The sequence below is a fragment of the Drosophila serrata genome, unplaced genomic scaffold (genome assembly GCF_035046125.1).
Source record: "Drosophila serrata isolate PLE 108 unplaced genomic scaffold, ASM3504612v1 contig_240, whole genome shotgun sequence".
Taxonomy (NCBI): domain Eukaryota; kingdom Metazoa; phylum Arthropoda; class Insecta; order Diptera; family Drosophilidae; genus Drosophila; species Drosophila serrata.
Window position 1 is genome coordinate 3,313,334 of NW_028257138.1, and position 25,389 is coordinate 3,338,722.

Below are 25,389 nucleotides of genomic sequence, written 5' to 3' on the forward strand. Positions count from 1 at the left end.
TTAGCTTTATCTATTTGTAACGAGTAAAATAGTAAAGTTGCTCTATCATTTGAAGGATATTTTAAGCTTCTTCTTTTTATTATTTTAATTTCCGTAATAACAAAATTAACATACTGACTGTTAAGCCATTTACTTGTTTCCCTTTATTTTCTATTATTTAAGAGTATTATTTGTAAGACCAGAAAACTATATCATCTAGATTTCATACCTATCATCGCTATAAAATACCCCATACATTAGTTTACATTTACAGAGCGCAAAGAAATAAAGAAAAGTCAGCAACAAAAGTCGTGGTGTGAGTGCGAATTTCCACCAACTGACGCCTCCTGTTTATGTATATGTGCATTTGCAACGAAGCTGCATCGTCGCTCGCACTACGCTTTTCCAGTTGCGTGGCACCGCTTCCACTGGATGGCCGGCATCAGTTTTCTTTCGCAAGGCGCCACGCAAGTGTCGGGTCTCCGTCGGTTTAAGTTGCGGACAAACTGCGCTGTAGCATGGACAAGTCCATAAAAACGCAAATTATTATTATTTTCAGACTGGCCCGTTGACATTACAGCTGGCCATTTGGTTATTTGACCATTTAGCCGGAGTTTGTGACGGCCACTTGTTGCACAGAGACTGATACTGCTGCTGCTGCTGCTGCCACAATGAATAAGCACACTTGGATGCAGTTTTTGGAGAACAATAACCTGTGAGTGGGGGAGAGGCCTTCTATGATGGGGATCCGAAGCAAAATGCAAAGCTGCAATAACATTCAAACAGGTGTCAACCGGTTTAGAAATTGCAAATTGGCATCTCCGTGATTTGAATAAGCCCTGCCTTAGGAATTTCCACTTAAAACACTCATCGGTTTTTTTTTACATAACAATTGCCATCGTAAGTAGTCCAGGAAAATATCACGTAAATCGGAAAATGCCTGCCATTTGTGGATTTTCACTTATAAAACCAATAAGACCGCGAAAAACCGGTTTCCCGCGGCTTTACTTAGTTTTGCAACGCTCTCTTGCTAGCACCGCAGTGTGTGTGATTTGCCCGAGTCCGAGATCAGCAAAAATCCAGCAAATATTGTTAGAACCCAGACCCGGCCTTGCCTTCTGATAACATCTCTCACGCCATAATCGAATGCGATTAAAATGCAATATATAGTACATCATTTGGTTCTTAATTTCCTCCTATGTCCATTACCAACAATTTATGACTGATTTCGGTTGCCAAGTCCTAGGATAAGGACCTCCCACGCCCAACGCGTTGCAAATGACCTCATGCCACATAAAGCTGGGGGTGTCACCAGTTCCCCAACACGTTCCACGACCATTAAAAACGCGCTCACATTGTCAGACTTGGACGGATGGCATATCTTGCCACTGAAGGCCCCAAGGCGGAGTAAAAGCCATTAGGAGCTCTCTCTCTTTCCGCGAATGGGTCTCAAAGTACAACCCCATTATCGACGAGTGAATGAAAATACCTACCTATATCAGCGGTAGATTGGAACTCCTAGATAAGCCCGCGGCCATAACTCATGAGTCATGAGAGTAGCCCCATGGGCCCTGAACTTGTAATGTGTCTTGTACAGAGCAGCTTAGGTACCTAAACTTCTTTGGTTTTCACACCCAGAAGTAAGTATACTTACTTAATAAAGTTTAAATATTTATCAGCATAAAACTATGTATTATCAAACCCTGATTATAATCGGGATTATCAGTGCACAAGTTACTCTTATCATAGACTTTCCTGAAGGCAATACCTGGCGTGTTCTTGTCTTCCAAAGATTAGGATTGAGATTTCCCCTCAGAAGAATCTGTTTTACTTGGAAGAACCACAAAGAGAGATAGAGAGTGAGAGAGAGCGATTATGAGAGAGATATTCAGAGAGCCCCACTCACACATACAGTTAGACTTTGGCTCTCTCTAGAATGCTCCCCAGAACTGGCCCCTCTAGCGGCGTCCCACTCTAACCCAGGGAAGGCAGCAATGGGGCTGCTTCGACAGTGTGTACGCTGTGTGTGTGTGTGTGTGTGTGTGCATGCTTGACACTCTCCACCAGTCGCTTTTAATTTCTGGCTTTGTTCCACTGCCGCAATTGCTGCCCAGTTCATTTGCGATCGCGACGCGAGCGAGTCAAGTCCTAAAATTTCGAGAAGCGGGTGTGTGTTCCGCTGCGCGCTGAGACGACAACAACGGGTGGAAAATTTCTCTCACCGCACCACCAGCACGGCGGTGGTTGAAACGCGAACGGGAACGGGAACGGGGACGCGAACGTGAACCCAGAATACCCCTGAAACCCATAACTCGGGAACGGGAACGGGAACGGGAAAGGGACTGAACTCGTCTTAACCCGGTGCTATAAAGCTGTTCAGTGCAAAATATTTGGTATTACGAATACGAATACACACACACACACTCAGAGAGACAGAGAGACGGTCCGCCACAGTGGTTGCACTTTGCTTTTCCAACCCCAAAAACGAAAGGGAATATAATAATAAGCAAGATGACTAAGAACGATAATGCCAATCTGCTGAACGATAACAGGACAGGAGCTGTGGCCGGAGGACAGCTGAAGGCGCAGATAACGCCCGCCCAGCCGAAGACCCTGCAGCACTTGCCCAAGCGACCAGCCGTGGACCTGGCTTTCCACAGCCTGACGTACCGCGTCAAGGAGGGCAACCGCAGCAGTAAGTACCCCTAGTATATACAATATATATTCTCGTTCCTAGTCGCTTACCCACTTAGCATATACTGCACACCTTGGCCCCAAACACTTACCTTCGCTTTCTTTGTGACCAGGCGGTGCTCGGTGCTCCGTGCTCCCCACTCGGTGCTCATTATGTTCCATTGTGAGCTACGTCTCCGGAGCGCCTTCCAGCTGCTATTACGCACTTCCCCCTCCGCGGCCTTAGCTCCAGCGGGTTTTACTTGTTTGCTTTAGCTGCGCTTCGGCTCGTCGTTGTGCTGGTTTCTGGTTTCTTTGTTCTTCTAGCGGGCACAGAGTATCATAGTATCACGGTATCAGCAGGGGTTCCGGATGGGATGGGAGGGGGAGTGAGTGGGAGCACTTCGGAGCACTGAGTAACCCGTTCCCAATTACACGAGCCGACACTGGAGCTGGCCAAAGTTCGCTCTCCGGCGATAAGCCGTGTCAGACACACATCAATATCGCAGCAACAAGTTGACTTGGCAGCGGCATCAGGAATGCTAGCCATGTACTCGCCCGCCAGTAGTGTGTGTGTATCTGGAACAGAGGCGTAGTCAGGGGGGGACCACCTACATAGATCTGGCTAGAGCTGCTAATGAGCTAGGCATTCTATGCTTTTTTGTGTTTTGTTTGATTTCGATTTCGAGTGTTTGTTTGGTTTAGGGTTTAGTCATAACCTACCCACCTGGGTCGGAGCTCCCACTAGCCCGGGAGAGGGCAGGGAGTGGTCCTCCCCTGTGGCCATTTTGAATTCGATAATATTCCCCATGGTTGGGTATTCCTACCCCGAGCACAGCTGCTTTGTTCTCAGAGTATCTGCTGGATACATCAGTCAATCAATAAAAACCTCACTAACCCCACTCCTTGGCACAAGGACAACCACTCCACACCACTTCACTCCACTCCCCTTTGGTCAGCTGTCAGAGCCTGTTTTGGGATGCGGATGCGGTCAGAGTCAGTGCAAAAAGTTGTAATTGGAGACGAACTTTGCTCAGACACACACACACCGAGATAGCCAGAGAGAGAGCAAGGCAAAGGTCGGCCATCAAACTTAATTGATTCGGTCAGAATATGCGAACATTGAGGTTTTACACTGACCAGTGGCTCACCTGGCCAAGTGGCCAGAGATCCACAGATGGCACGCCGCCTCCAGAGAGACGTGCCAAGTTTCTGTATACAAAAGTAAAGTGGCTTTCGGCATGCAAACTATGTATGCGATTTGCTATTTGCGATTCGCGTTATTTGTTGAGATGGGGCGAAGTACCTGCTGCTCAGTGCGTTCTTTGATGCTCGTCAAGATTGCGGAATGCCCTGGCCTCCTCGCAGTTGTATTATGTTCGTAATTGGCATTGGGCAAGCAGCAGAATGAGCAAAGCACTGCACTGCCCTTGGGACTTCTTTTTGCGCAATCTTCTCGAGCGGACTGAATGGCTCACAGTTTGGAGCTTGTCAAGCGTAATCCCAGCTGGAGACCCAGTTTTATATTTTTATTTTTTCGGCTGACTGGCATAGACATTGCGTAGATGGTTACGACGGCGTCTATGACTAGCTAGTTGCTGCTCATTGGACTGACAGCTGAGGTTCACTGCCAGCTTGCGATTAAGCAAGCTGTCTTAAAGCAATTACAGCCCCTGCACGAGCTTAATAAAACTCAGATTTCACTTCTCAGAGAGAGGGTCACGGTGACTTAACCTGCGCTGTAAGTGAATTATTTATTTTGTTATGACTTTGCTGTAATATATATAACATGAACATGAACAGGATCTATAATGCCCTCAAATCACACTCTTATTTTGATGAAATGGCTCAGAAGATGAATGAATTCAATCTTCTGCCAAAGACTGACCAAGCCGGCGCTAAAGTAACAGGTTTATTAGCATTTTCCGCTGAGCAGCCAAATCTATTGGTTTTATGGCTTTATAGGTATGCTGCTTTGTTGATAAGCCACTTCCGCATCAGTTCCATTTAGAAGCCATGCGCGAAATTACCCATGCGATGGAGGCCGATCTTGGCCAAGACTCTAACCAAAACCCAATTAGTTATTCACTCGGCAAGAGTTACACTCACGTATTCATCTCAGGGGCTTGGTTTTGTTCGCCATTGTAATTGAATTCCGAATAAGGGTCCCTCTGCAATTGTTCCTCGGATCCCTGAATCACAGCTGGAATGTTTCCGTAATGGGGCTTCTTTTCATTTCCACATCAAAGTGGAGGTGGAAGGCACAACAAAAGCTCATCAATAGGGGGGCCAATGACCGGGCTCCGTCATTTTGATTGTCAAATATTTTGCGATTTCTGTTTACCCCTCAAGCTCGCCTCCATCAATGACCCATGCAGCAGAGCCGCTTCTTTGATAGTTTCTTTCGGGGGCTTTCAAGTGCGGGTACTTGAGGCTCAATGACGTAAGCCTCTTTTTCGGCAGACTATTTATAGTAATAACATATATTAATCAGATATATTTGTGACTTTATTACAGATGCCAAGACCATTCTGAAGGGCGTCAGTGGGCGCCTGCGGTCGGGGGAGCTCACCGCCATCATGGGACCATCGGGCGCTGGCAAGAGTACCCTGCTCAACATTTTGTCTGGCTACAAGTGAGTTTCCCTTACTTCCAACTGATAATTTGCATGCACAACAAGGTATATGAGTACAAGTCGTAGTCCGAATCATCAAGGCACGCACACTCTGGAAAATAATAATAAAAAACAAAAACCCAGCTGACCTTGGGGCCAGAATATGGCGAATCGAGTGCGGGTACAATTATATTAGCCAGTCGCTTATTATCAACAGAAATAATTGTGACTTGATAAGCACTCTCTCCCTCTCCCTGTCTCTCTTGAACCCGCCGACCTTTCCGCACTCAGCTCGGAACCTCTTTGGAGGTTCCCTTTGTAAATTATATAATTTATTCGAATAACAGCAACTTCTTTATCTTTATTCGTTTATTGAAAACGCTAAATTCAGCTGTTGCGTCTAATAATCATAAACATTTCAACTGGTTACGGTTGTTACCAGGAGCAAAGACCGATTTCCCTCCATGATATATCGACCGTATCGAAGTGTAATCAGGCTATCGCCTTACTCAGCTATTTCCATACACTTCTTGAGTTTGGTTTGCTGGACTTTGTACTACATTTTCGTTTTCGATTCCCACTCCATCGACAGTTCGGTTTATCAAACAAGTGTCCATGCGTAGATATAGCAAATACAATAAAATAAAATACATTGCTGATTATAAGTAATTATAGTAGCTCTATTCTGGTGATAACAAGTCAGGAAGCCAGGAAAAATATGGTGAGAAAACTCTACAGGACGGGGAGTAACGTCTTTTACAAGGAGAGATCCGAGAGCAGGGTTGCCCAGAATAAATCTGTGGAGTTTTAAACCACAAAAAGAAGGATTTTTTTCTTTTGACAAAAAAACAGGAAGCAGGATATGTACAAGGGAATATATCTACCTACAGAAGCAATGGTCTGGGCTTATCTTAGTCATAAAAAGAACTCAATTCAATCCTTTTTATCTCCCCCAGAACCTCGAGCATCGAAGGCAGCGTCACCATGAATGGCGCCGAGCGGAACCTGAGTGCCTTCCGGAAGCTGTCCGCCTACATCATGCAGGACAATCAGCTGCACGGCAATCTCACCGTCCAGGAAGCCATGACGGTGGCGACGAACCTCAAGTTGAGCAAAAAATTCACCAAGCCGGAGAAGAATTCAATGGTAAGTCAGAGTCTGGAAGTCTGGCCATTGGACACGCTCAATCATAGGCTTCCTCTAATCAGATGGCAAGCTATTTTCGAACACAGAACCAGTTCTGAGCTGGGGGAGCTCCGCTCAGCTCTGTGCTTTGTTTACAAATAAATTCCAGCAAGTCATGGCGACCAGCGGCGTGACCAAAAATAAAACCCAAATCCAATTCCAATTCAAATTCCCCTTTTGTCTCTCCGGTAGATCGATGACATCTTGCTGACTCTCAGCCTGAGCGAGCACCGGTACACGATGACGCGCAATCTCTCGGGTGGCCAGAAGAAGCGTCTCTCCATTGCCTTGGAGCTGGTCAGCAATCCGCCCATCATGTTCTTCGATGAGCCAACCTCCGGCTTGGACAGCTCCACTTGCTTCCAGTGCATCCACTTGCTGAAGATGCTGGCCGCCGGCGGACGCACTGTGATCTGCACCATCCATCAGCCGTCCGCTCGTCTCTTCGAGATGTTCGATCAGCTGTACACCCTGGCCGATGGTCAGTGTGTGTACCAGGGCAGCACCAAGCAGCTGGTGCCCTTCCTGTCCACCCTGAACCTGGAGTGCCCCAGCTACCACAATCCGGCCAGCTATGTGATTGAGGTGTCCTGCGGCGAGCATGGCGACCACACGCGCAAGCTGGTGGAGGCCATCGACAATGGCAAGCGGGACATCCGCTCCTCGGCGGACTATGCCAACCTGAAGGCTCGCAACGATCTGGTGAAGGTGCAGAACCTGAAGGCCATTCTGGACAAGAACGATGCCTCGAATGTCAGCGGCAGCAAGTACGAGGAGAATCTGACCCTGAACAATGGCCTGCTCAATGGCATGGTCAACGATATTGTGAAGGATGGCAATGCCAGCTCCGCTGTGGTCACCACAAACGAGAAGGGCGATGCCATGATCGATGTGGAGAAGAGTGTGAACTGTACGACGGCCTTGCTAACGGAGGAGATCACGTCGCCCGAACGCTATCCGACCTCGCAGTTCCACCAGTTCTGGGTGGTTCTGAAGCGAACTCTGCTCTTCAGTTACCGCGATTGGGTGAGTTTGGGGATGAGTGGTAGACTCTTCAGGATAATTAATTAGGGTTTTTTCTATTCCTTAGACCCTTATGTATCTGAGATTGTTTGCTCATCTTCTGGTGGGCTTCCTCATTGGCGCTCTCTACTATGACATTGGCAACGATGGAGCCAAGGTGTTGAGTAACCTGGGTTTCCTCTTCTTCAACATGCTGTTCCTCATGTACACGTCCATGACCATTACTATTTTGTCATGTAAGTAAAGCCTTTGAATTTGGATTCATATATATTACATTAATATATTATTTGTATAATTTATAGTCCCTCTGGAGATGCCCGTTTTGTTAAAGGAAAACTTTAATCGCTGGTACTCACTGAAGTCGTATTATTTGGCTATATCAGTGGCTGATCTGCCATTCCAAGTGAGTTGATTAGAGTATTCTGAATTGGGATACCCTTACTAACTACTATCTCTCCTCCTTCCAGGCTATATTCTGCGTCATCTATGTGTCCATTGTGTACTACTTCACCTCACAGCCCTGGGAGCTCTTCCGCTTCTCCATGTTCTTGTCCGCCTGCCTGCTCATCTCGTTCGTGGCCCAGTCCGTGGGTCTGGTGGTTGGCGCTGCCATGAATGTGCAGAACGGTGTCTTCCTGGCTCCTGTGATGTCGGTGCCCTTCCTCCTGTTCTCCGGCTTCTTCGTCTCCTTCGACGCTATACCGGTGTACTTGAGATGGATCACTTACCTATCCTACATTCGCTATGGATTCGAGGGCACTGCCCTGGCCACCTATGGCTATGGACGCGAGAAGCTGAGGTGCTTCCAGACCTACTGCCACTTCAAGTCGCCCATTACGACGCTGGAGGAGCTGGACATGGTGAATGCGAACTTCACGCTGGACATTGTGGCCCTGATCGTGATCTTCGTGGTGCTGAGGGTGTCGGCGTACCTCTTCCTGCGCTGGAAGCTGAAGACCGTGCGCTAATCTGGGGCACTCCTCGAACCTTATTGTTTGTTGTTTTCGGTTCTTAAAGCTTTCAATGTACCTACACACAACTATCTAGTTAGTTAGTTATCAACGAAGCGTCTTGGGTTCTTTATCATTTATTTTTGCCTAGTTTTTAGTTTCGAAATTGATCAAAACAAAACCAAATCGCTGTAAACACAACATCTTCGATGTAAGGAAATAATAGGGACGTAAGTTATTCAAAAAATCTAAATAACCCATATTTTTGCCAAAAGAGAAGAATATTTAAATACATGTCGATGTGTATTTATTTGTTTAATAAATGTCTGTGAATAAAAACTTTTTTATTAAAAATAAAGCAAAGGCCTTGCATATATATGCCCTTTATATGTACATATATGCAATTATTTTATACAAAACTTTGTAATACAGGTTTACGATCTAAATCCAAATGGTATTTAAGTGTCTGCAACATATACATATTTTATAATCACATTTGTATTTATAAATAGTGCATTCTTGGAGGAAATAAAGAAATTATACACAAAAGTAAAGAAATTGTGTATTATTTTTAGTTGTATATCAACTAATTGCGAGGAAAAGGGTAATTACAATTAATTGCATTACTAGGCTTGTAACACGATGAAGGAAACGTTTCCGACTCCATAAATCATATATATTCTTGATCAGAATCAACAGGCGAATCGATTTAGCTATGTCCGACAAAAATTTAATTTTTTACAAATTTTGAAAATTTTATACAGGGTTACATCGTTAAAATTGTGAAAAAATAGACAAAAATTTGAATTTTTAAAAATGTTAAGATGAGTATGCAGATTTATTAACCTAATAAAAACTAACACAGGAATGATTAAAATTATTGATTAAAATTAACGCATTTTTGGCTTAGTTATTGTATTTTTAACTTAAACTTTTCCCAAAAATTATCATATAAAATTTTAGTTAAATATTAAATTTGAGGGAATTCTATTTCAGTCAGAAGCTCAAAACGCAGTGAAGGAATCATTTCCGGCCCTATAAATCATATAACATATATTATTGATCAGCATCAACATCCGAATCGATTAAGATTGTCCGGCTTATATTTAATTTTTTAAAAATGTTGAACATTTTATAAGGGGTTACATCGTTAAAATTGTGAAAAAATCGAACAAAAATTTGAATTTTTTTAAACGTTAAATTGATTATGCAGATTTATTAACCTAATAAAAACTAACATAGGAATGCTTTCCAAAATAAAATTTATGCATTTTTGGCTGAGTTATGATATTCGCAAATGTTTGATTTGCCCAAGAAATGGTCATTTAAAAACATCGATATAAATTTTATAAGGGGTTGACAAAAATTAAAATTTTTAAAATTTTAAATGAAGTATGCTGACTTATGAACCTTATAACAACTACATAGGAAAGTTATGATATTTGAAAATATGCAAAATATTCGTTGTATAAATATCTTAATCTTATATCTTTTTTGTGTTCCCTCAAATTCAAATCCAGTTTCTCCCAGTGTACAAAAGCTATTCCCAGCGCCCCCTGCCGGCAACACAATCTAACCCGAGAGTGTGTGTGCTTTTGGCAACCGTTAAGACCGCAAGTCAGTTTGAATTGTGAACCTGAAAGGCCGGCAAGTGATTAGGTTTTTCATTTTTTGCAAAGCGGCAATTAAAGTGGCTAGTACGTGCCTGACATTAAAGCAACAAATTCCAGCCGGTGCTGGTCACTCGCCCCTCACGAGACTGGGAACAACGGATGGAGATGGAGATTGGTTTCAGCTGCTCGTACTGTCAAATTAACCAGCCAGCATCCAGGTTTCGGTGGCGTTGGGTAACTTTAATTTTTTTTGCTATGCGTTCTGTGCCGGCTGTTGCAATGAGTTGCAATTTCGTCTCGAATATGTTAGAAATTTTATGGGTTTTTTTTTTCTAAATATGCAGCAATCATCATTTTGCAAGCATTTAAGGGAATGATTTTGAATATTTCTTGGCATTTTCTGCAGTTACCTTAACTTGTAACTCGTCACACCTGCGCCCTTCCAAGGAGATTCGGATTGAGGTAGGTCACAGCATGGGTCAGCACATTTGGAGTCGCTACTTAACATTCCTTTGGAAGACTCCATAAATAGGCTATGACATCCTGCTGAAAGCCTGCTAAACTCGTTTCTATAGCCCCACGATCTCTTCTAGCAAGGGCAGAAGAGTTCTCCCTCGAGGTGGGGGACACGAGCTTCGCCGGCCAGCTGCACTCACTGGTTCTTCCTGTGCTCGCTTTCAGTACTTTTTCTGCCGTCGTCGGTGCAACAAGTCGCCTCCTCTGCGTTGTGGTTGTGGTTGCCGACTCTCAAAGAGAGAGAGAGAGAGAGAGAGAGTGGAGGAGAGCCAGTAGCTGCGAATAGAAAGTGGAGTAAGTGCAGCACCGGAGCTCCCGTCCGTTCCACCCTCCACCAGCAGTGGCATTGCTGCACTTACCCAGAGCTGTCGGAAAAGCCATATCTAGGCGCGTTCGTTGAACCTGAAAGTCGGGAGCGATGGCGGGAATTATGGAATTACTGGTGGCCACTTGTTTACCATTCTATGCGGAGTGGTGTGAGCGCACAGACTTAATTATTTAATCGATTGCTGGGTCAGATGAGCAACTGCTTATCAGCGCCATGTAACGATCGGTGGCCCCTTGGATAACAGTGTGAACTATGAACTCTTTATGTGGATTTTACGAGTCATTCTGAACTAATAACAGCCATGTGAACATGTCACTGGCATCTGCTTTGTTTACCAAATACCGCCGACTCTTCGTCATGCATACCCTGATAAACGCACGAATGCCTGGCGGGAATATATATAATTAGGTGATTCGGATATATACCTATCTCCTACATGTTTATTAATCATCATACAATGTAGGATAGTACTGAGAACAAAGTTCAACATTCGCCGCTTCAATGCATTTGCATGCGCCATTACTCACACATCATCGAAAGACACAAAGACCCTGCCGGCTAGTCGGCTCTCCTCTACCCTGTAAACTGAGGAGCACACCCTGCTACTGAATCGGTATACATATATCTGATGGTATAGCCCAAGCAACACCAATCGGGATTTGTTTACACGGTGGACACACAGACACAGCTCGCTCTCATAAGTGGCGGGCCAATGGTCACGCACACGATTCCCATCTACTTGCGCGATTTTAATTCGTATTCATACGATGGCGATAAATGCTTTCGCTTTGTGTTTATATTTATGTGCGCAGTTCTAGGGTATTATGTGGAGCATGTTATCTGTAAAAGTAAAGAGAAGATCAGGGCACACTATGTCAAACACTCTCAGAAGGTGTACTTAGCCCCATTACACAGATTTATTAAGAATAAAGAAATGAAACAAGGGTTTATTTGATGTAGTTCATTATTTGTCAAACATAATCTTAATAGTCTTTCTGATACTTTGATCGGAAATCCCTATGAATGACACATATAATTGATTTATTGATATTGCATTAATATTTCAAGCAAAGTTCTATATATAATATTAAAAGAAATAATATTATATAATAAGAAATATGGTATAATATTAAATTTCATCACACCCTTCTCTAAATAAAGGGTACCATAAACCAAACTCTTCAAATATATATCATAGATAAAGAGTTGCTAAGAATTATAAGCAATATTGCGCATACGCATTTGCATTTCTCTATAATAATAGAAGAAATAATATTATATAATAAGAAATATGGTATACTATTAAATTACATCATACCCTTCTCTAAATAAAGGGTACCAATAAACAAACTTTTTAAATATATAATATAGATATAGAGTTGCTAAGAATTATCACCAATATTGCGCATACGCATTTGCATTTCCCTATAATAATAGAAGAAATAATATTATATAATAAAAAAAATATGGTATAATATTAAATTTCATCACACCCTTCTCTAAATAAAGGGTACCATAAACCAAACTCTTCAAATATATATCATAGATAAAGAGTTGCTAAGAATTATAAGCAATATTGCGCATACGCATTTGCATTTCCATATAATAATAGAAGAAATAATATTATATAATAAGAAATATGGTATACTATTAAATTACATCATACCCTTCCCTAAATAAAGGGTACCATAAAACAAACTCTTTAAATATATATCATAGATAAAGAGTTGCTAAGAATTATCAGCAATATTGCGCATACGCATTTGCATTTCCCTATAATAATAGAAGAAATAATATTATATAATAAGAAATATGGTATAATATTAAATTACATCATACCCTTCCCTAAGTAAAGGGTACCATAAAACAAACTCTTCAAATATATATCATAGATAAAGAGTTGCTAGGAATTATCAGCAATATTGCGCATACGCATTTGCATTTCCCTATAATAATAGAAGAAATAATATTATATACTAAGAAATATGGTATACTATTAAACTTCATCATACCCTTCTCGAAATAAAGGGTACCATAAACCAAACTCTTCAAATATATATCATAGATAAAGAGTTGCTAAGAATTAGCATCAATATTGCGCATACGCATTTGCATTTCCCTATAATAATAGAAGAAATAATATTATATAATAAGAAATATGGTATAATATTAAATTTCATCATACCCTTCTCTAAATAAAGGGTACCATAAAACAAACTCTTCAAATATATATCATAGATAAAGAGTTGCTAAGAATTAGCATCAATATTGCGCATACGCATTTGCATTTCCCTATAATAATAGAAGAAATAATATTATATAATAAGAAATATGGTATAATATTAAATTTCATCATACACTTCTCTAAATAAAGGGTACCATAAAACAAACTCTTTAAGTATAAATCGTAGATAAAGAGTTGCTAAGAATTATCATCAATATTGCGCATACGCATTTGCATTTCCCTATAATAATAGAAGAAATAATATTATATAATAAGAAATATGGTATAATATTAAATTTCATCACACCCTTCTCGAAATAAAGGGTACCATAATTCAAACTTTCCAAATATACATATATCATAGATAAACAGTTGCTAGGAATTATCAGCGATATTGCGCATACGCAGTGTGCGCCGTCTCCAAGCACGAAGCCGGCTTTTAAGCTAGCCTCTCGAATCTCTGTTTTTATAAGCTTCCGCCATAAGACTCGCTGATAACATTATCACTAAAACGACAGACAGTGCAACTCTCAAGTCATCGGCAAAATGCCAAGCCAGAGCCAACCAAGATTACTCACACCAACTGCCCCCCAACTGACAGAGACTGACAGCCGTCCAGTCATTCGGTCAGAACTCGGGCAGGCTGTCGGTCGTGTATGTACTGCCCTCCGTCAATTGAAAATCTGAGTTTATTTTTCGAGCTCGTGCTCGTAGAAATGAATTACATTTAAAATAGGTCTTTGCTCAGTGCGAATTTCGCTTTGAGAACAATAGGAAGGGCGAGGGCGAGGGCGCTAAGTATTTCAAGAATGCAAATAGCAATGTGCTGATAAAATATAATTAAACCAGCTTTGAGGGATTAAGATACTGCAAAACTGGTTTATTGCAAGCCGAAAATTAATATATTTTTTTGTGTGCGATTACTAATTGGTTCCCATCGTACAGATAGCTCAAAGCTGCGAGTGAACGACTCGAGCATTGCGTTCCGAAACATTCACCGAAAGGTTATCAGCGTCGCGAGTTCCACAATTAAGACTACTTTAATAAGCAATCGCATTAAATTTGTAACTTTTTCTAAACAAAATTGTATATAGATGGAATGAGTTGATATCAAAGAAGGAGTGAAACTACCAAGATGCAAACGACAAGCAGCTCCCAGCACAGCTCCGATCAGTATAGCAGCGACATCAATGCCATTAGTCTGGAGCTTCCTGAACACTCGGAGGACTTCCAGTCGGTCAATGGTTTGAAGTACTTGCCATCCTGGCCAGCGGTTAACTTGCAGTTTACGGAACTGAGCTATGAAGTGCCGGATCGGGTGCAGGGTGAGTTTTTTCCAGTTAGTTGTGTGATTCTTGTGTGCTGATAATGAGTTATTAGAAACGATAATAGGTGGTGGATGCCATAGTAATTACCTAGATTATATTCCCAGCTTAAAATGCACATTTTAAGAGGCAATTATCCGCCTTAAACAGCGATCAAATGCATGCCAATAGTTAATAGTTCTAAGCAACCCCCCTCCCACCTTTCTACGCTCTGTGGAAGGCATTACTCAGACCCACCTGAGCTTCAATCATTTTGATCTTTTCCTGCAGCTTCTCAGAAAAAAGCCATACTTAGGGGAGTCAACGGGGAGTTCCACTCTCATGAGCTCACCGCAATTATGGGACCCTCGGGGGCTGGTAAGACAACGTTGCTAAACCTGCTGGCGGGATTTGGGTAAGACGTAGAACTAAAGCAATAATCATCATAAATTAAGACCTCATTAATCGACTATTTTAGCGCCACCAGCACCTCTGGAGAGGTTTTGGTCAACCAGAATCCCAGGGATATGAGAGTCTTTCGTAAAATGTCTCGATACATAATGCAGGTAGGTTTCCACAGCTTCCTCTGACTATTAAATGTATTTAGCTTACTATACTCTATATTATAAATATTATAAATCCGCAGACTGATGTCCTGGATCCTCAGTTTACGGTGCACGAAATGATGCTACTGGCCGCCCACCTCAAGTTGGGTAATGAACTTAATCTAAGGCAAAAGCTGGAAGTGGTGAGTTATGCTAAATATATACCTCTTGATAGATAGATAAACCATATAACCCTTTGACCCTCTTATAGATTGATGAAATCCTGGTCATGCTGCGCCTTAAGACATCCGAAAACACCATGACACCCAAACTGTCCGGAGGGGAGCGTAAGCGTCTGTGCATCGCCCTCGAGCTGGTCAACAACCCGCCTGTCATCTTTCTAGATGAACCCACAACGTGAGTGCATTAACATATAGGAAAAATAATATATATAAATAATATACTCATCTTAATCCTACAGAGGCCTAGATGACCTATCCAGCTCTCAGTGCATTGGTCTCTTGAAATCCATAGCCGCGGGCGGACGCACTGTGATCTGTTCCCTCCACACTCCCTCCGCCAAGATCTTTGAGATGCTGGACGTTGTATATGTTCTGGCAGAGGGTCAGTGCATCTACCAGGGCAGTGGAGCCAACATTGTGCCCTATATGGAGCACCTGGGTCTGAGCTGTCCCATTACGTACAATCCGGCAGACTTTATCATCGAAGTGGCTTGCCTGGAGTATGGCAGCTCGTATCACGAGCCCATGGTTGAGGCCGTGGGTAATGGCAAGGTGACTCGTTGGTCTCCACCAGCGGCAGAGGATGGCAAGGTGACGCCCACCAAAACGGATACCACTTCGGGAGCATCCTCTTTCTACGAAATGGATCAGTTTGAGGAGGAGATCAGTCCTAAGCTGCTGCAGGCCAAGTGCAGCTGGTGGATGCAGTACAAACTATTGCTGAGTCGGATGCTTCTGCAGATGTGGAGGGACAAGGTGAGTGAGGGAACCTGTTGAAGTGAAATCATTAATCTTACATCATTCCCATTTCCAGTCCTACATCAAGCTGAAGTTTTACATGAACATAGTGCTGGCCTTGCTTGTGGGTTCACTGTACTTCGGCATGGGCACCTCGGCCTCCAAGGCTCTGTTCAATTTCGGATTTATGTTCACCATTGTGATAGCTTACCTGTACCTGCCCATGATGCCAGTGCTTCTGTACTGTAAGTAGGCGATCCTTGGGGATCATGGTACACTAATCTAAGGGTATTCTCCACCTTAGTTCCCACGGAAATCAATCTCTTGAAGAGGGAGTACAACAATCAGTGGTATCGCCTGAGCTCCTACTACGCCGCCATGGTCTGCTCCAAGCTGCCCTCCATGTTCGTCCTAGCCGTTATCTATCTCTCCATTGTGTACTTAATGTCCAGCCAGCCGCTGGAGCTGTTCCGCTTCGCCCTGCTGTTCATGATTGCCTTTGTAACGGCCCTGACTTCCGATAGTTTTGGCCTTTTGATCTCCAGTAGACTGAGCTTGGTGGTAAGTTACTCAGAAGTCACTATGCCTAACAGAGATGCCTCTATCCTGCGTCCTGTGTCCTTCCAGAATGCCATGTTCATGGGCCCAGTGCTGGCAGTGCCCTTGATCCTGCTCTCCATCCACGGTATCGGTTACGGAAGGGGTAGCTATGTGTCGCCCCTAATGAGGTACATAATGCATCTCAGCTACCTTCGGCATGGCATGGAGGGTCTTGTGGCCGCCCTCTATGACTACGGACGGGCCGATACGATTTGCGAGGAAACGGAGATCTTTTGCACCTTCAAGAAGTCCAAGGTCTTGCTGGCCTTCCTGGGCTTCGAGGACATGCACTATGTGTGGTCACTCTCCTGTCTGATTGGCTTCTATCTGCTGTTCACCATCGCGGCGTATATAATGATACGACAGCGGCTGAAAAAGTCGGGGGCCAACCCCATTGTGGCCTATGTTCTACAGCTATTAACAAAATACTTTAACTTTACATCATATAATTATTAGGATCGGGAGGGGAGAGTTGGGTTCCGGTGGGGGGAACTTGTGTAGGTAGTTAGTTCTAAGCGGGTTCTGTCTAAATCACCGATTAAGCCATATAGTGTCAGTTTTGGAACACATTTTAGATTTAAGACCATTTGATTGACTCAAATACTTGCGAGTGATATATGTATATAAATATATTTTTTTAAAAGATCGGGAAGGTGTTATTCTTATTTGAAGACTAAAAAAAAAAATTTCATCACTTGGTTTTAACACAGGTTCAAGAAACAAAATAATAGTTTAAGACAAAACCATTCCTAAATCATTCAGCCATTATAATTCTTACAAATAAAACCTTAAACCCTTAAAGTAGACTATCTTTTTTATTTTGAAGCCATATTTACCTTTTATTTTAAATATTAATAATCAGTTTTAAAGGCCTATTGCATAGTGACAAATGTGAAAATAGTTTACAGTTTTCAAAAAAATTATGTGGCAAATTTGGCAGATAATCAAAAAACCTTAAACTTTCATATTTTTTACGAAAAACTAAGGAATGTTACTCTGCATACTAAATACGAGCAACATCAATGGGTGTTGCTGAAAATGTTCCTGGCAACATTTTCTCAGCAACATTTCCTGTGTATTTCGCCGCTCTAAAATACAATTTTTAAACGAAATACCCGATGTATATATGATAATTGATACTCTCTTTTATAAAAAAATTGAATATGCAATATATCAAACTAATAAATTATTATTTATGATTTAAATACATCCCCAGTTTTCTAACCAATACAAGAAATCACTTGGTGAATATCTTTAATTTGTAAACTGTCGATTAGGTTTATTGCAATGATCATTGTCATGTGAAAGTTTGCTTGTCTTGTACAGTACACACTTAAATAAATATCTCGGATTAAACTATGTTTTAGGGGCAGCAGCTGTTCGAACTGGTTAATTGTTTACGTTGTCTGTTCTTCGTCTGTTAATATTGCAACACAGACTTGCTCTGATTCTGGATTTGCATTATTGTTATTATATTTTGTTTTTGTTTTTTTGTACAATTAAAATGCCCCGTTTTGCTCTGTTTGGATAATTATTACAAACTCCTCTATCTGTATTTGTAATATATTTTTGTAAAGGAAAATACATTATCTTATGGTTGGTTGGCTACAGAACATACAAAGACAGTATATATAGCATAGTAATAGTGTGTAATATACATACAATCGAGTTGTTTAAAAACTTTTGTGTTAAACATATACATATACAACGCACACAATCGACAACATATAGGCAGATATAGTAAAAGATACAAAAATATGTGTACAATTAAGCATGAGAATGGTGTGCATAATTTCTAGGCAACGGAGGATATCGCAAGTTGTTTTTTATACAATTTCAAGGGTTTTTCTTTTTCAAGGGGCTAACTACTCGGTTTCTTTTTGTGTGAGCGACGCGACGACTCTATACTATGTATATGTAAAACTAAAGCTCATCAATTCTGGTGTGGGAGAGCTCTCTATTAAGTATATATATGCGTGGGGGATGACGACTACAACTACATCAGATTGGTTTTAAGGATAGCAAAGAGCTCGAACCGCTTTTTGCAACTTAAAAAAACGAAATTAAAAATTACGTTGCTTTTGCGGTTGCTGTTTCTGTTGTTGTTGACGCGGATGATGATGACGATGTCTTCAACCTTTTAGCACACGGTGACTCGTCGGCGTCTAGTCAATTGATCTCCAAATGCTTGGCCTCCTCCCACGAGAAGCCGGCGCGTCCAAAGTGGCCATATGTGCTGGTACGCTGGTAAATGGGCTGGCGCAGGTTCAAGTCCCTGAAGAAAACACGACCATTAATAAGAAACCAAGGAATATGATATCATTTTCCCAACTCACTTGACAATCTTGCCGGGCCTGAGGTCAAAGTTGCGCCGGATAATTTCCAGCAGCTCCTTTTGCGACTTGTGGGAAGTGCCGTAGTCGAAGACAGTGATGGACAGCGGCTCGGCCAGACCGATGGCGTACGACACCTGGACCAAGCATCGCTTGCACAGACCGGCCTTCACCAGCGACTTGGCCACCCAGCGTGCGGCATAAGCCGCCGATCTGTCGACCTTTGTGAAATCCTTGCCCGAGAAAGCACCTCCACCATGGGCACCCCATCCTCCATAGGTGTCAACGATAATCTTACGGCCCGTTAGACCAGCATCGCCCATGGGGCCACCGATGACGAAGAGTCCGCATGGATTGATGTGGACAATGGTGTTGGCATCAATGTATTTGGCGGGAATGACGACTTTGACAACTTTCTCCATCACCTCGGAGCGCAGGGTCTCCAGCGAAATCTTCTCCGAGTGCTGCATGGACACAACGATGGTGTGGACGCGCTTGGGCACGGCCGAACCCTGGTTGAAGAGGTACTCGCAAGTGACTTGGGTCTTGGAATCGGGACGAGCCCACCAGAAGACATCGGAGCGACGCAGCTCGGCGATTTTCTCGTTCAGCTTGTGGGCCAGGACGACGGTGAGGGGCATGCACTCCTCGGTCTCATCGGTGGCATAACCAAACATGATGCCCTGGAAAACATTATACGAGTTTTTAGTTATATATATTTATATATTATGATTGCTTCACAGAACAGAGAAAACCAAACCAAACAAAGTGGTGAGTGGGGATGTATACCGAGAGGCGAAGTCCGATATTATAGATCGACAAAAATAGTTTTCATATAATTTTTAATTCTTTCCTTGAATTATATTATTTTAATATTTTAAACAGAAAATATATTAATATGTCGATTACTATATCGGTCTTTGCATCATATATCGATACACCTACTGGTGATTAGTTGCGGGTAAGTAAGGAACATTTTTGGGTTAGGAAAGTTCAAGATGAAACAAGCTAATGAATGTGGACTGAGTTGGGATGAGTTACCAAAGGAAAAAGGTTCTGAATTTCGTTTTATATGGAATGAAAATGCAGTAAAGTAAGCCTTGGTTATTCGAAACTAGCCTGGTTAACCAAAGAAAAGCTTAAAACATTGGGAAAGGATTTCAAATAACAATCAAGGCTATATAGTGCTTTGCTACATGTGTGTGTGTGTGTGTGGTATAGTGTACAGGCTATAGGATACTACAAATGACTTGAATAATAGGTATTAGCAATACAATAAATTTTCTTATATACTCATTTTCGATTAGTTACGCATATAAAATAATATAGAAAACAAATAGGAACACAGAAATTGCACAATAGTGGCGGTGGGAGACCCCCTCCAAAAGAGCTTAGGCTACGCCCCACCACCATGAATTAGAGCTAAAATAAATATCGATATAGCATCGAATTTTTCCAGCTCCACCATGAACCCATAACCAAGTGACTTAAATGATCTTTGCTCTCTTTTGGAAAGGGCCTTTAAGGGCCGCCCTGATGCTATAATTTCACACCTGATCTCCGGCACCGATCTCTTCGTCGGCACGATTGACATGCACTCCGGCCGCGATTTCGGGCGATTGTTGGTCCAATGCCAAGAGCACGTTGCACGTTTTGAAATCAAAACCTTTTGTTTTTTTGTGTTATTGGTTTGCAAAATAGCAAGATAATCGTACAAAATATCGTAATTGGTATCGTGTTTATGAAACGAGAGAAAGATAAAAGAAAGGAGCGCACACGCACAGGAAATATGTCTGTAAGTAATGTTTAAAAAATGTTTAAATTCACCCTTTAAACTAGCTTATAATTATATATTTCTTAAGTGGAATTTAAGGTATCTTATAGCTGGATGTGGCTGCATCTTAGTCTTCTTCTTTTGGGGGATAAATTCCGCATGCAAAATTAGCTGTTGTCTGAGTCTCTTAAACTCTAGTAAAAACCTCTGAAAAGGTTTAATTGAATCCGTTTATGGGTTATATGCCGTATATGAGGTTAGAGCGACCCCTGGAGGAGTTCAAAATGGTAAGGTTGCAATGATTTTGAGCCCAGTGGATGCCTGTTACTCCGAGACCTCATACTTTATGGATACATTTCCAAAGGTTATAGCTTCTCTTTAGTGTATGTTTTTCTTTTGAGGCAGAAGTAGTTGTGGGTATGAGAATAGGTATGATTAAACCGCTTCTTCAATGAAACACTGAACAACAATGGAAACGTAACGAACGAACGAACACACACACTCTCGGTGGGCAGTAGGAAAACGGAGCTGTACCTGGTCACCAGCGCCGACGTCGTCCTCTTCGCGGTTGATGTGCACGCCGTTGGCAATATCGGGCGACTGCTGTTCGATGGCAACAAGCAGGTTTAGGGTCTTCCAATCGAAACCTTTTTCAATTTTGATTGATTTTGTTGCAATTTAATATATATATTGTGTACAAAGGATGTAGGATCCTGTAACCCTCCCACAAAACGTCTCTTTTCCTCTCATTTAACCTAGATTAGGTCTTTAGTACTTACCCTTGGACGAGTCATCGTAGCCAATGTGCTGGACAGTCTCACGCACAACTCGCTGGTAATCCACGACGGCCTTTGATGTGATCTCACCGCAGAGCAGGATCATGCCGGTCTTGGCAACAGTTTCTGGGAAACAAGAGAAATTTTGAATTAATTTCAAACCAAATCAATTAAGTCCTCCATCTCTAGTGGAACCACAGAACCATCGCTATGCCTTCGGCTTTGACTTTGGACTTTGTTTATTTGTCCAGGCTATCGTCTTAGGGGGTTCTGCACACGCGTCGATGGTTGCGCCAATGTTTACTTTATGGATGAGTTTATTTTCTTGACGGTCTGTCCCTGTTATGAGAGACTCGTGCGGCGCCTTTTTGATGTACTGCCGCCGCTGTTACTACCAAAAAACCGATTTCCGGAGCCGCTTCAAAGGTCACTAGCCTGGGCTTGTGTGGGTTCCCTGGACGAGGCTTTGACACTTACCGCAGGCCACCTTGGCGTTGGGATCCTGCTTCAGATGGGCATCCAAGATAGCGTCGCTGATTTGGTCGCACATTTTGTCTGCAAAGAAACAAGGAGAGAGGGGCATGAGAGAATGTCTAGTGTGCCAGATATGTGTGTTCTTTTGGTCCCCTTCCTTCACATTCGGCGCCGCCGCCGCCGCCTAGGCGCGCCAGCGAAAATTGCCGGGCCATGCAGTTTATTTTAAATTTCAGTCTGCGGCTGACAGCGAAATTCAATGCCACTTTTATGTCTATAACTCGCCGAGAACACGAGCCTGTGCAAACAACAAATATATGATGATATATGATGGACGAGACGTCCAAAAAGCTTGCCTGGGATCCTTTGATTTTGCACTCGCACTTGACACCAGTCGCATGGCCAGCGCTTTCTTGTCCACGAAATGTGAACCCTTTGAGTTTTGGCAGGTTCTTCAGTGGAAAAACAAGCGCTATTGAACTCGAATATTGCGTCAGCAGCTATGGATTACCATATAGAAGTGATTTTGGCGACAATCTGGACAAAATTGTTGACTCACTCAAATGGCGCAGCGTCTCGATTTCCGCTGGGAGTGTGTAATCGCAGAGTTTCAGTTATAGGTCAAGTTCTGGCTTTGCATAAGGGAACCGAAAGGAAACCCATTTGAACTTTGCCTTAGGCGTCATAGAATTCCATAAATGGGGTTGACCTTAGGGATACATGCTTAATACAGGATGTGGTAAGCGAGGGATTGTTTCATAAAGAAATCTCTATCTTTCCTAGACGGATATTTCTCTCTGACATGAAGTTCTGATTGACCCCGCATCTAAGAGAATGAAACCAAAATTTCCACAGGGAATGTCTCATATAAAATAACTCCTAATTTCCTCCCCTTTCCGACAATGTCACTCATATTCATCATGGTAAGACAGGTGAAATTAAAGCTGGCCACATCCGGAAGTAGTTTTCGAGAGGCTTTCGTGGCTTATCAGTCATCATGAGGGCTGTGCGCCTGTCTAGGGCTAACTTAATTAGCGTTATAAACTATAGAACTATTGGAATATAGAAACGAAATGGTAAAAGTAATCAATCCGATGTATAAAAGGTCGCTCTCCCTTATCAGCAGATGATGAAGTCAAATATACGCTGCTGCCCGTTGATATAAACAAACGAGGAGCGACAAAGCTCGGAGCTCGCAGCTCGAAACAAAACACGTGGTTGGCCATTTCGCCTGAAAGATAAGCTCTGAAAAAAAGCCAGGGTATGGCGGAGGAGGAGTTGTGGCCAGGGCTCCCTAGGGTAGGAACGAGGGGCAACGTGGTGGGTTTGTTTTAGTTTTTTGGGCCCTTGTTTTGATCGTCTTTCTGCGAAGTGCAAGTGCCAACGAGAGAGAGACCTTGCACAAGGGGTCTCCGAGTGCTCTGTGTGCTCAGAGTTTTCAGTGCTCAGTTCTCCGAGTTCTCAGCTTCTCAGTTTGCTGTTCCGCAGTTCCACACTCTCGACAGAAGCACATGGTGCGCATGACGCAAATTCCGTGACTGCGGGAGAGGCGGCGATAAAGAACCAGTCTATAAATTGCGTCGGCAAGGTTTTGGCACCGTTGCCGCAGCTGTTGTCTCTGTGTGTGCGGTGGCCAGGGGAGAGTGACCCGGCCAGCTGTTTGCTGGTGGCCCAGGCTAAGCCGGCAAAGGATGCAGCTCTCAGGGGGAAAGCCCTTCGCACCGGCTCTCCCTTAAGATTTGATCTGCCTCGATCCAAGCCTGAGGAGAGCGGCCCCTGCTGAGTAAACAAGCACGTTTTTTTTTCGTTTCGCTACCAGTTTCCAATACAAAGAAGCGCAAATTGGGAAGCAATCAACAATGGGTTCGGTCTCGGGCAAAGGTATAAGCCTTAGCAGTCTGTCGCCATTTTGTTAGATCCCAGCAGGCAGACAGGCCAGACAGGCAGACCCACAGACAGACAGACAGACAGTGGAAGGTATTAGAAGGTACAGGGGCCACAGGCCACGGGCGCTGGAGAAGCGCTTCGGTTAGGTTAGGAACAGCGCCAGCAGCGACGCAGACGTAGCACACACCATCACATCATGTATGTATGTACATATGTATGTATGTATACATAACGCACATGCAGGGGCCATGCAGGCCCGCTATGATGCAATCGGAGATGGCCGGGATGCAAGAGCAAAGATGGGAGAGGGAGAGAGAGAGGGGGTAGGGTATGACGGACTCACCTGGGTGTCCCTCGCCGACGGACTCGGAAGTGAAGAGGAATGTCTGGCCATCCTCCATGTCGTAGGAGTTGCCGTTGCTGCCATTGCAACCATTGGCGCTGCTGTGTCCATTTGTCTTCTGCGGCATTTTGCTGGTAGTTTGTTGTAGGTCCTGGTTGGTCTCTGTTCTTGGCTGAAGGAGTAGGGCTCTTAGCACGAGTCTGGAGCTGGTGTAAAGGTGGAGCTGTTGGGGAATGGAGAAAGAACGAGCCACAGATTAGGACGATAGCTAAAGCGCTTGACAAAATTGATTTTCCGAACTCTCCCATACACAACACAACTATATTCTTTTTCGCATGTCGCTGCTGCCGTCGCCTCCGTCGCGGTCGCGGGGGTTTTCCGGTTTTTTTCGCACGCTTCTCTTTAAATAGTGAATAGTTTTTTATATAACAAAAGTGAATATTTCACTCAATTCTTATGCGGCGGGCAACCCGAGTGATGTTTACGCATTGCGTTGCAGGGGGGCGGCGGCAGTTACACACGCGGCGCGCACGTTGCGATAAGCAGATAGTTTGTGTTACTTTTAGTTCGAGTTGGCTCCTAGGTCTAAGAATTATATAGTACACACTGATTCTACTGATTTTTGTACTGTTTTCAGCGACGGCAACCAAATCAGCGGCGCAGCCAACACACACGTCCTATCTTGGCGACGGTTTTTGTAGAAAAAGAGCGCACACTTTTCACGAGTTTCTCAATTTATACCTCGGAGCGCGTTGCGAGTGGGGGCGGGGGCCGTGCGCCGGTTTTCTTCTGCGGGGTACGTGTTTTGGGGTTTATTTGGTGGAACTTTCCTCTACCGTTCTCGGGTCGTTCCGAGAATCCCTCACCTGATGCGAGGTAAAGCTACTAGGCACAGCTGGTCACACTAGACGTAGGCATGTGGTAGGCGGCACTGCCAACCTGCTTGAAAATCCTGTTTCCTACTCACTTTTAATTTGAATTTGAAGGATTCACAAGATCCGGGGATTCGACCTGTAAGCGCTCGAAATACTCGACTTGCTTTCTGCTCCGACAAAGTTCGACTGCGACTGACTTGGGAAAGCGAACGCTAATTTATAAATTTTTGTTTGGCGAGATGATTTGACACGAACCGTTAGCTTATCAATTGAAAACTATATACTAATGTACTTTATTATTTATATACTTTTTGGGGTGTAATTGCTCTCTTTCTTGTTCTCAATCTTTCCGTCTCCCTGTGTCTCTTTAATATATAATTAAATATGGATTTG

The 25,389-nt window shown here is 43.1% G+C and overlaps 3 protein-coding genes and 1 long non-coding RNA gene across 12 annotated transcripts; 3 read left to right on the plus strand and 1 right to left on the minus strand.

Annotated features, from left to right (window-relative positions):
• Positions 1–712: 712 nt before the first annotated feature.
• Positions 713–8,982, plus strand: LOC110176924 (ATP-binding cassette subfamily G member 4). Its single transcript, XM_020943418.2, has 7 exons — positions 713–2,674; positions 5,170–5,287; positions 6,223–6,412; positions 6,644–7,477; positions 7,542–7,710; positions 7,777–7,877; positions 7,942–8,982. The coding sequence occupies exons 1-7, from the start codon at positions 2,491–2,493 to the stop codon at positions 8,440–8,442; spliced, it is 2,097 nt and encodes a 698-aa protein (XP_020799077.2). The 5' UTR covers positions 713–2,490; the 3' UTR covers positions 8,443–8,982.
• A 1,084-nt stretch (positions 8,983–10,066) lies between these two features.
• LOC147643979 (uncharacterized) lies at positions 10,067–11,858 on the plus strand. The gene is made up of 2 exons (XR_015271168.1): positions 10,067–11,289; positions 11,345–11,858. It is a non-coding gene; the product is annotated as an uncharacterized LOC147643979 (long non-coding RNA).
• A 976-nt stretch (positions 11,859–12,834) lies between these two features.
• LOC110177094 (ATP-binding cassette sub-family G member 1) lies at positions 12,835–17,179 on the plus strand. The gene is made up of 9 exons (XM_020943626.2): positions 12,835–14,430; positions 14,701–14,824; positions 14,888–14,975; positions 15,056–15,157; positions 15,226–15,371; positions 15,436–15,952; positions 16,011–16,179; positions 16,239–16,495; positions 16,562–17,179. The coding sequence occupies exons 1-9, from the start codon at positions 14,241–14,243 to the stop codon at positions 16,988–16,990; spliced, it is 2,022 nt and encodes a 673-aa protein (XP_020799285.2). The 5' UTR covers positions 12,835–14,240; the 3' UTR covers positions 16,991–17,179.
• A 608-nt stretch (positions 17,180–17,787) lies between these two features.
• Sam-S (S-adenosylmethionine Synthetase) lies at positions 17,788–25,276 on the minus strand. Of its 9 annotated transcripts, none has more exons than XM_086830549.1 (7): positions 25,089–25,276; positions 24,122–24,344; positions 21,895–21,972; positions 21,421–21,543; positions 21,176–21,288; positions 18,871–19,550; positions 17,788–18,809 (listed from the first exon to the last, which is right to left on the minus strand). In XM_086830549.1, the coding sequence occupies exons 2-7, from the start codon at positions 24,246–24,248 to the stop codon at positions 18,704–18,706; spliced, it is 1,227 nt and encodes a 408-aa protein (XP_086686675.1). In that variant the 5' UTR covers positions 24,249–24,344; positions 25,089–25,276; the 3' UTR covers positions 17,788–18,703. The 9 variants fall into 9 exon arrangements, with proteins under 9 accessions (XP_086686675.1, XP_020799288.1, XP_086686679.1 ...); XM_020943629.2 differs by lacking the exon at positions 21,176–21,288 and adding an exon at positions 20,421–20,533 and having other exon boundaries at positions 25,089–25,226; XM_086830553.1 differs by having other exon boundaries at positions 20,421–21,288; positions 25,089–25,190.
• Between the last annotated feature and the right edge of the window lie 113 nt (positions 25,277–25,389).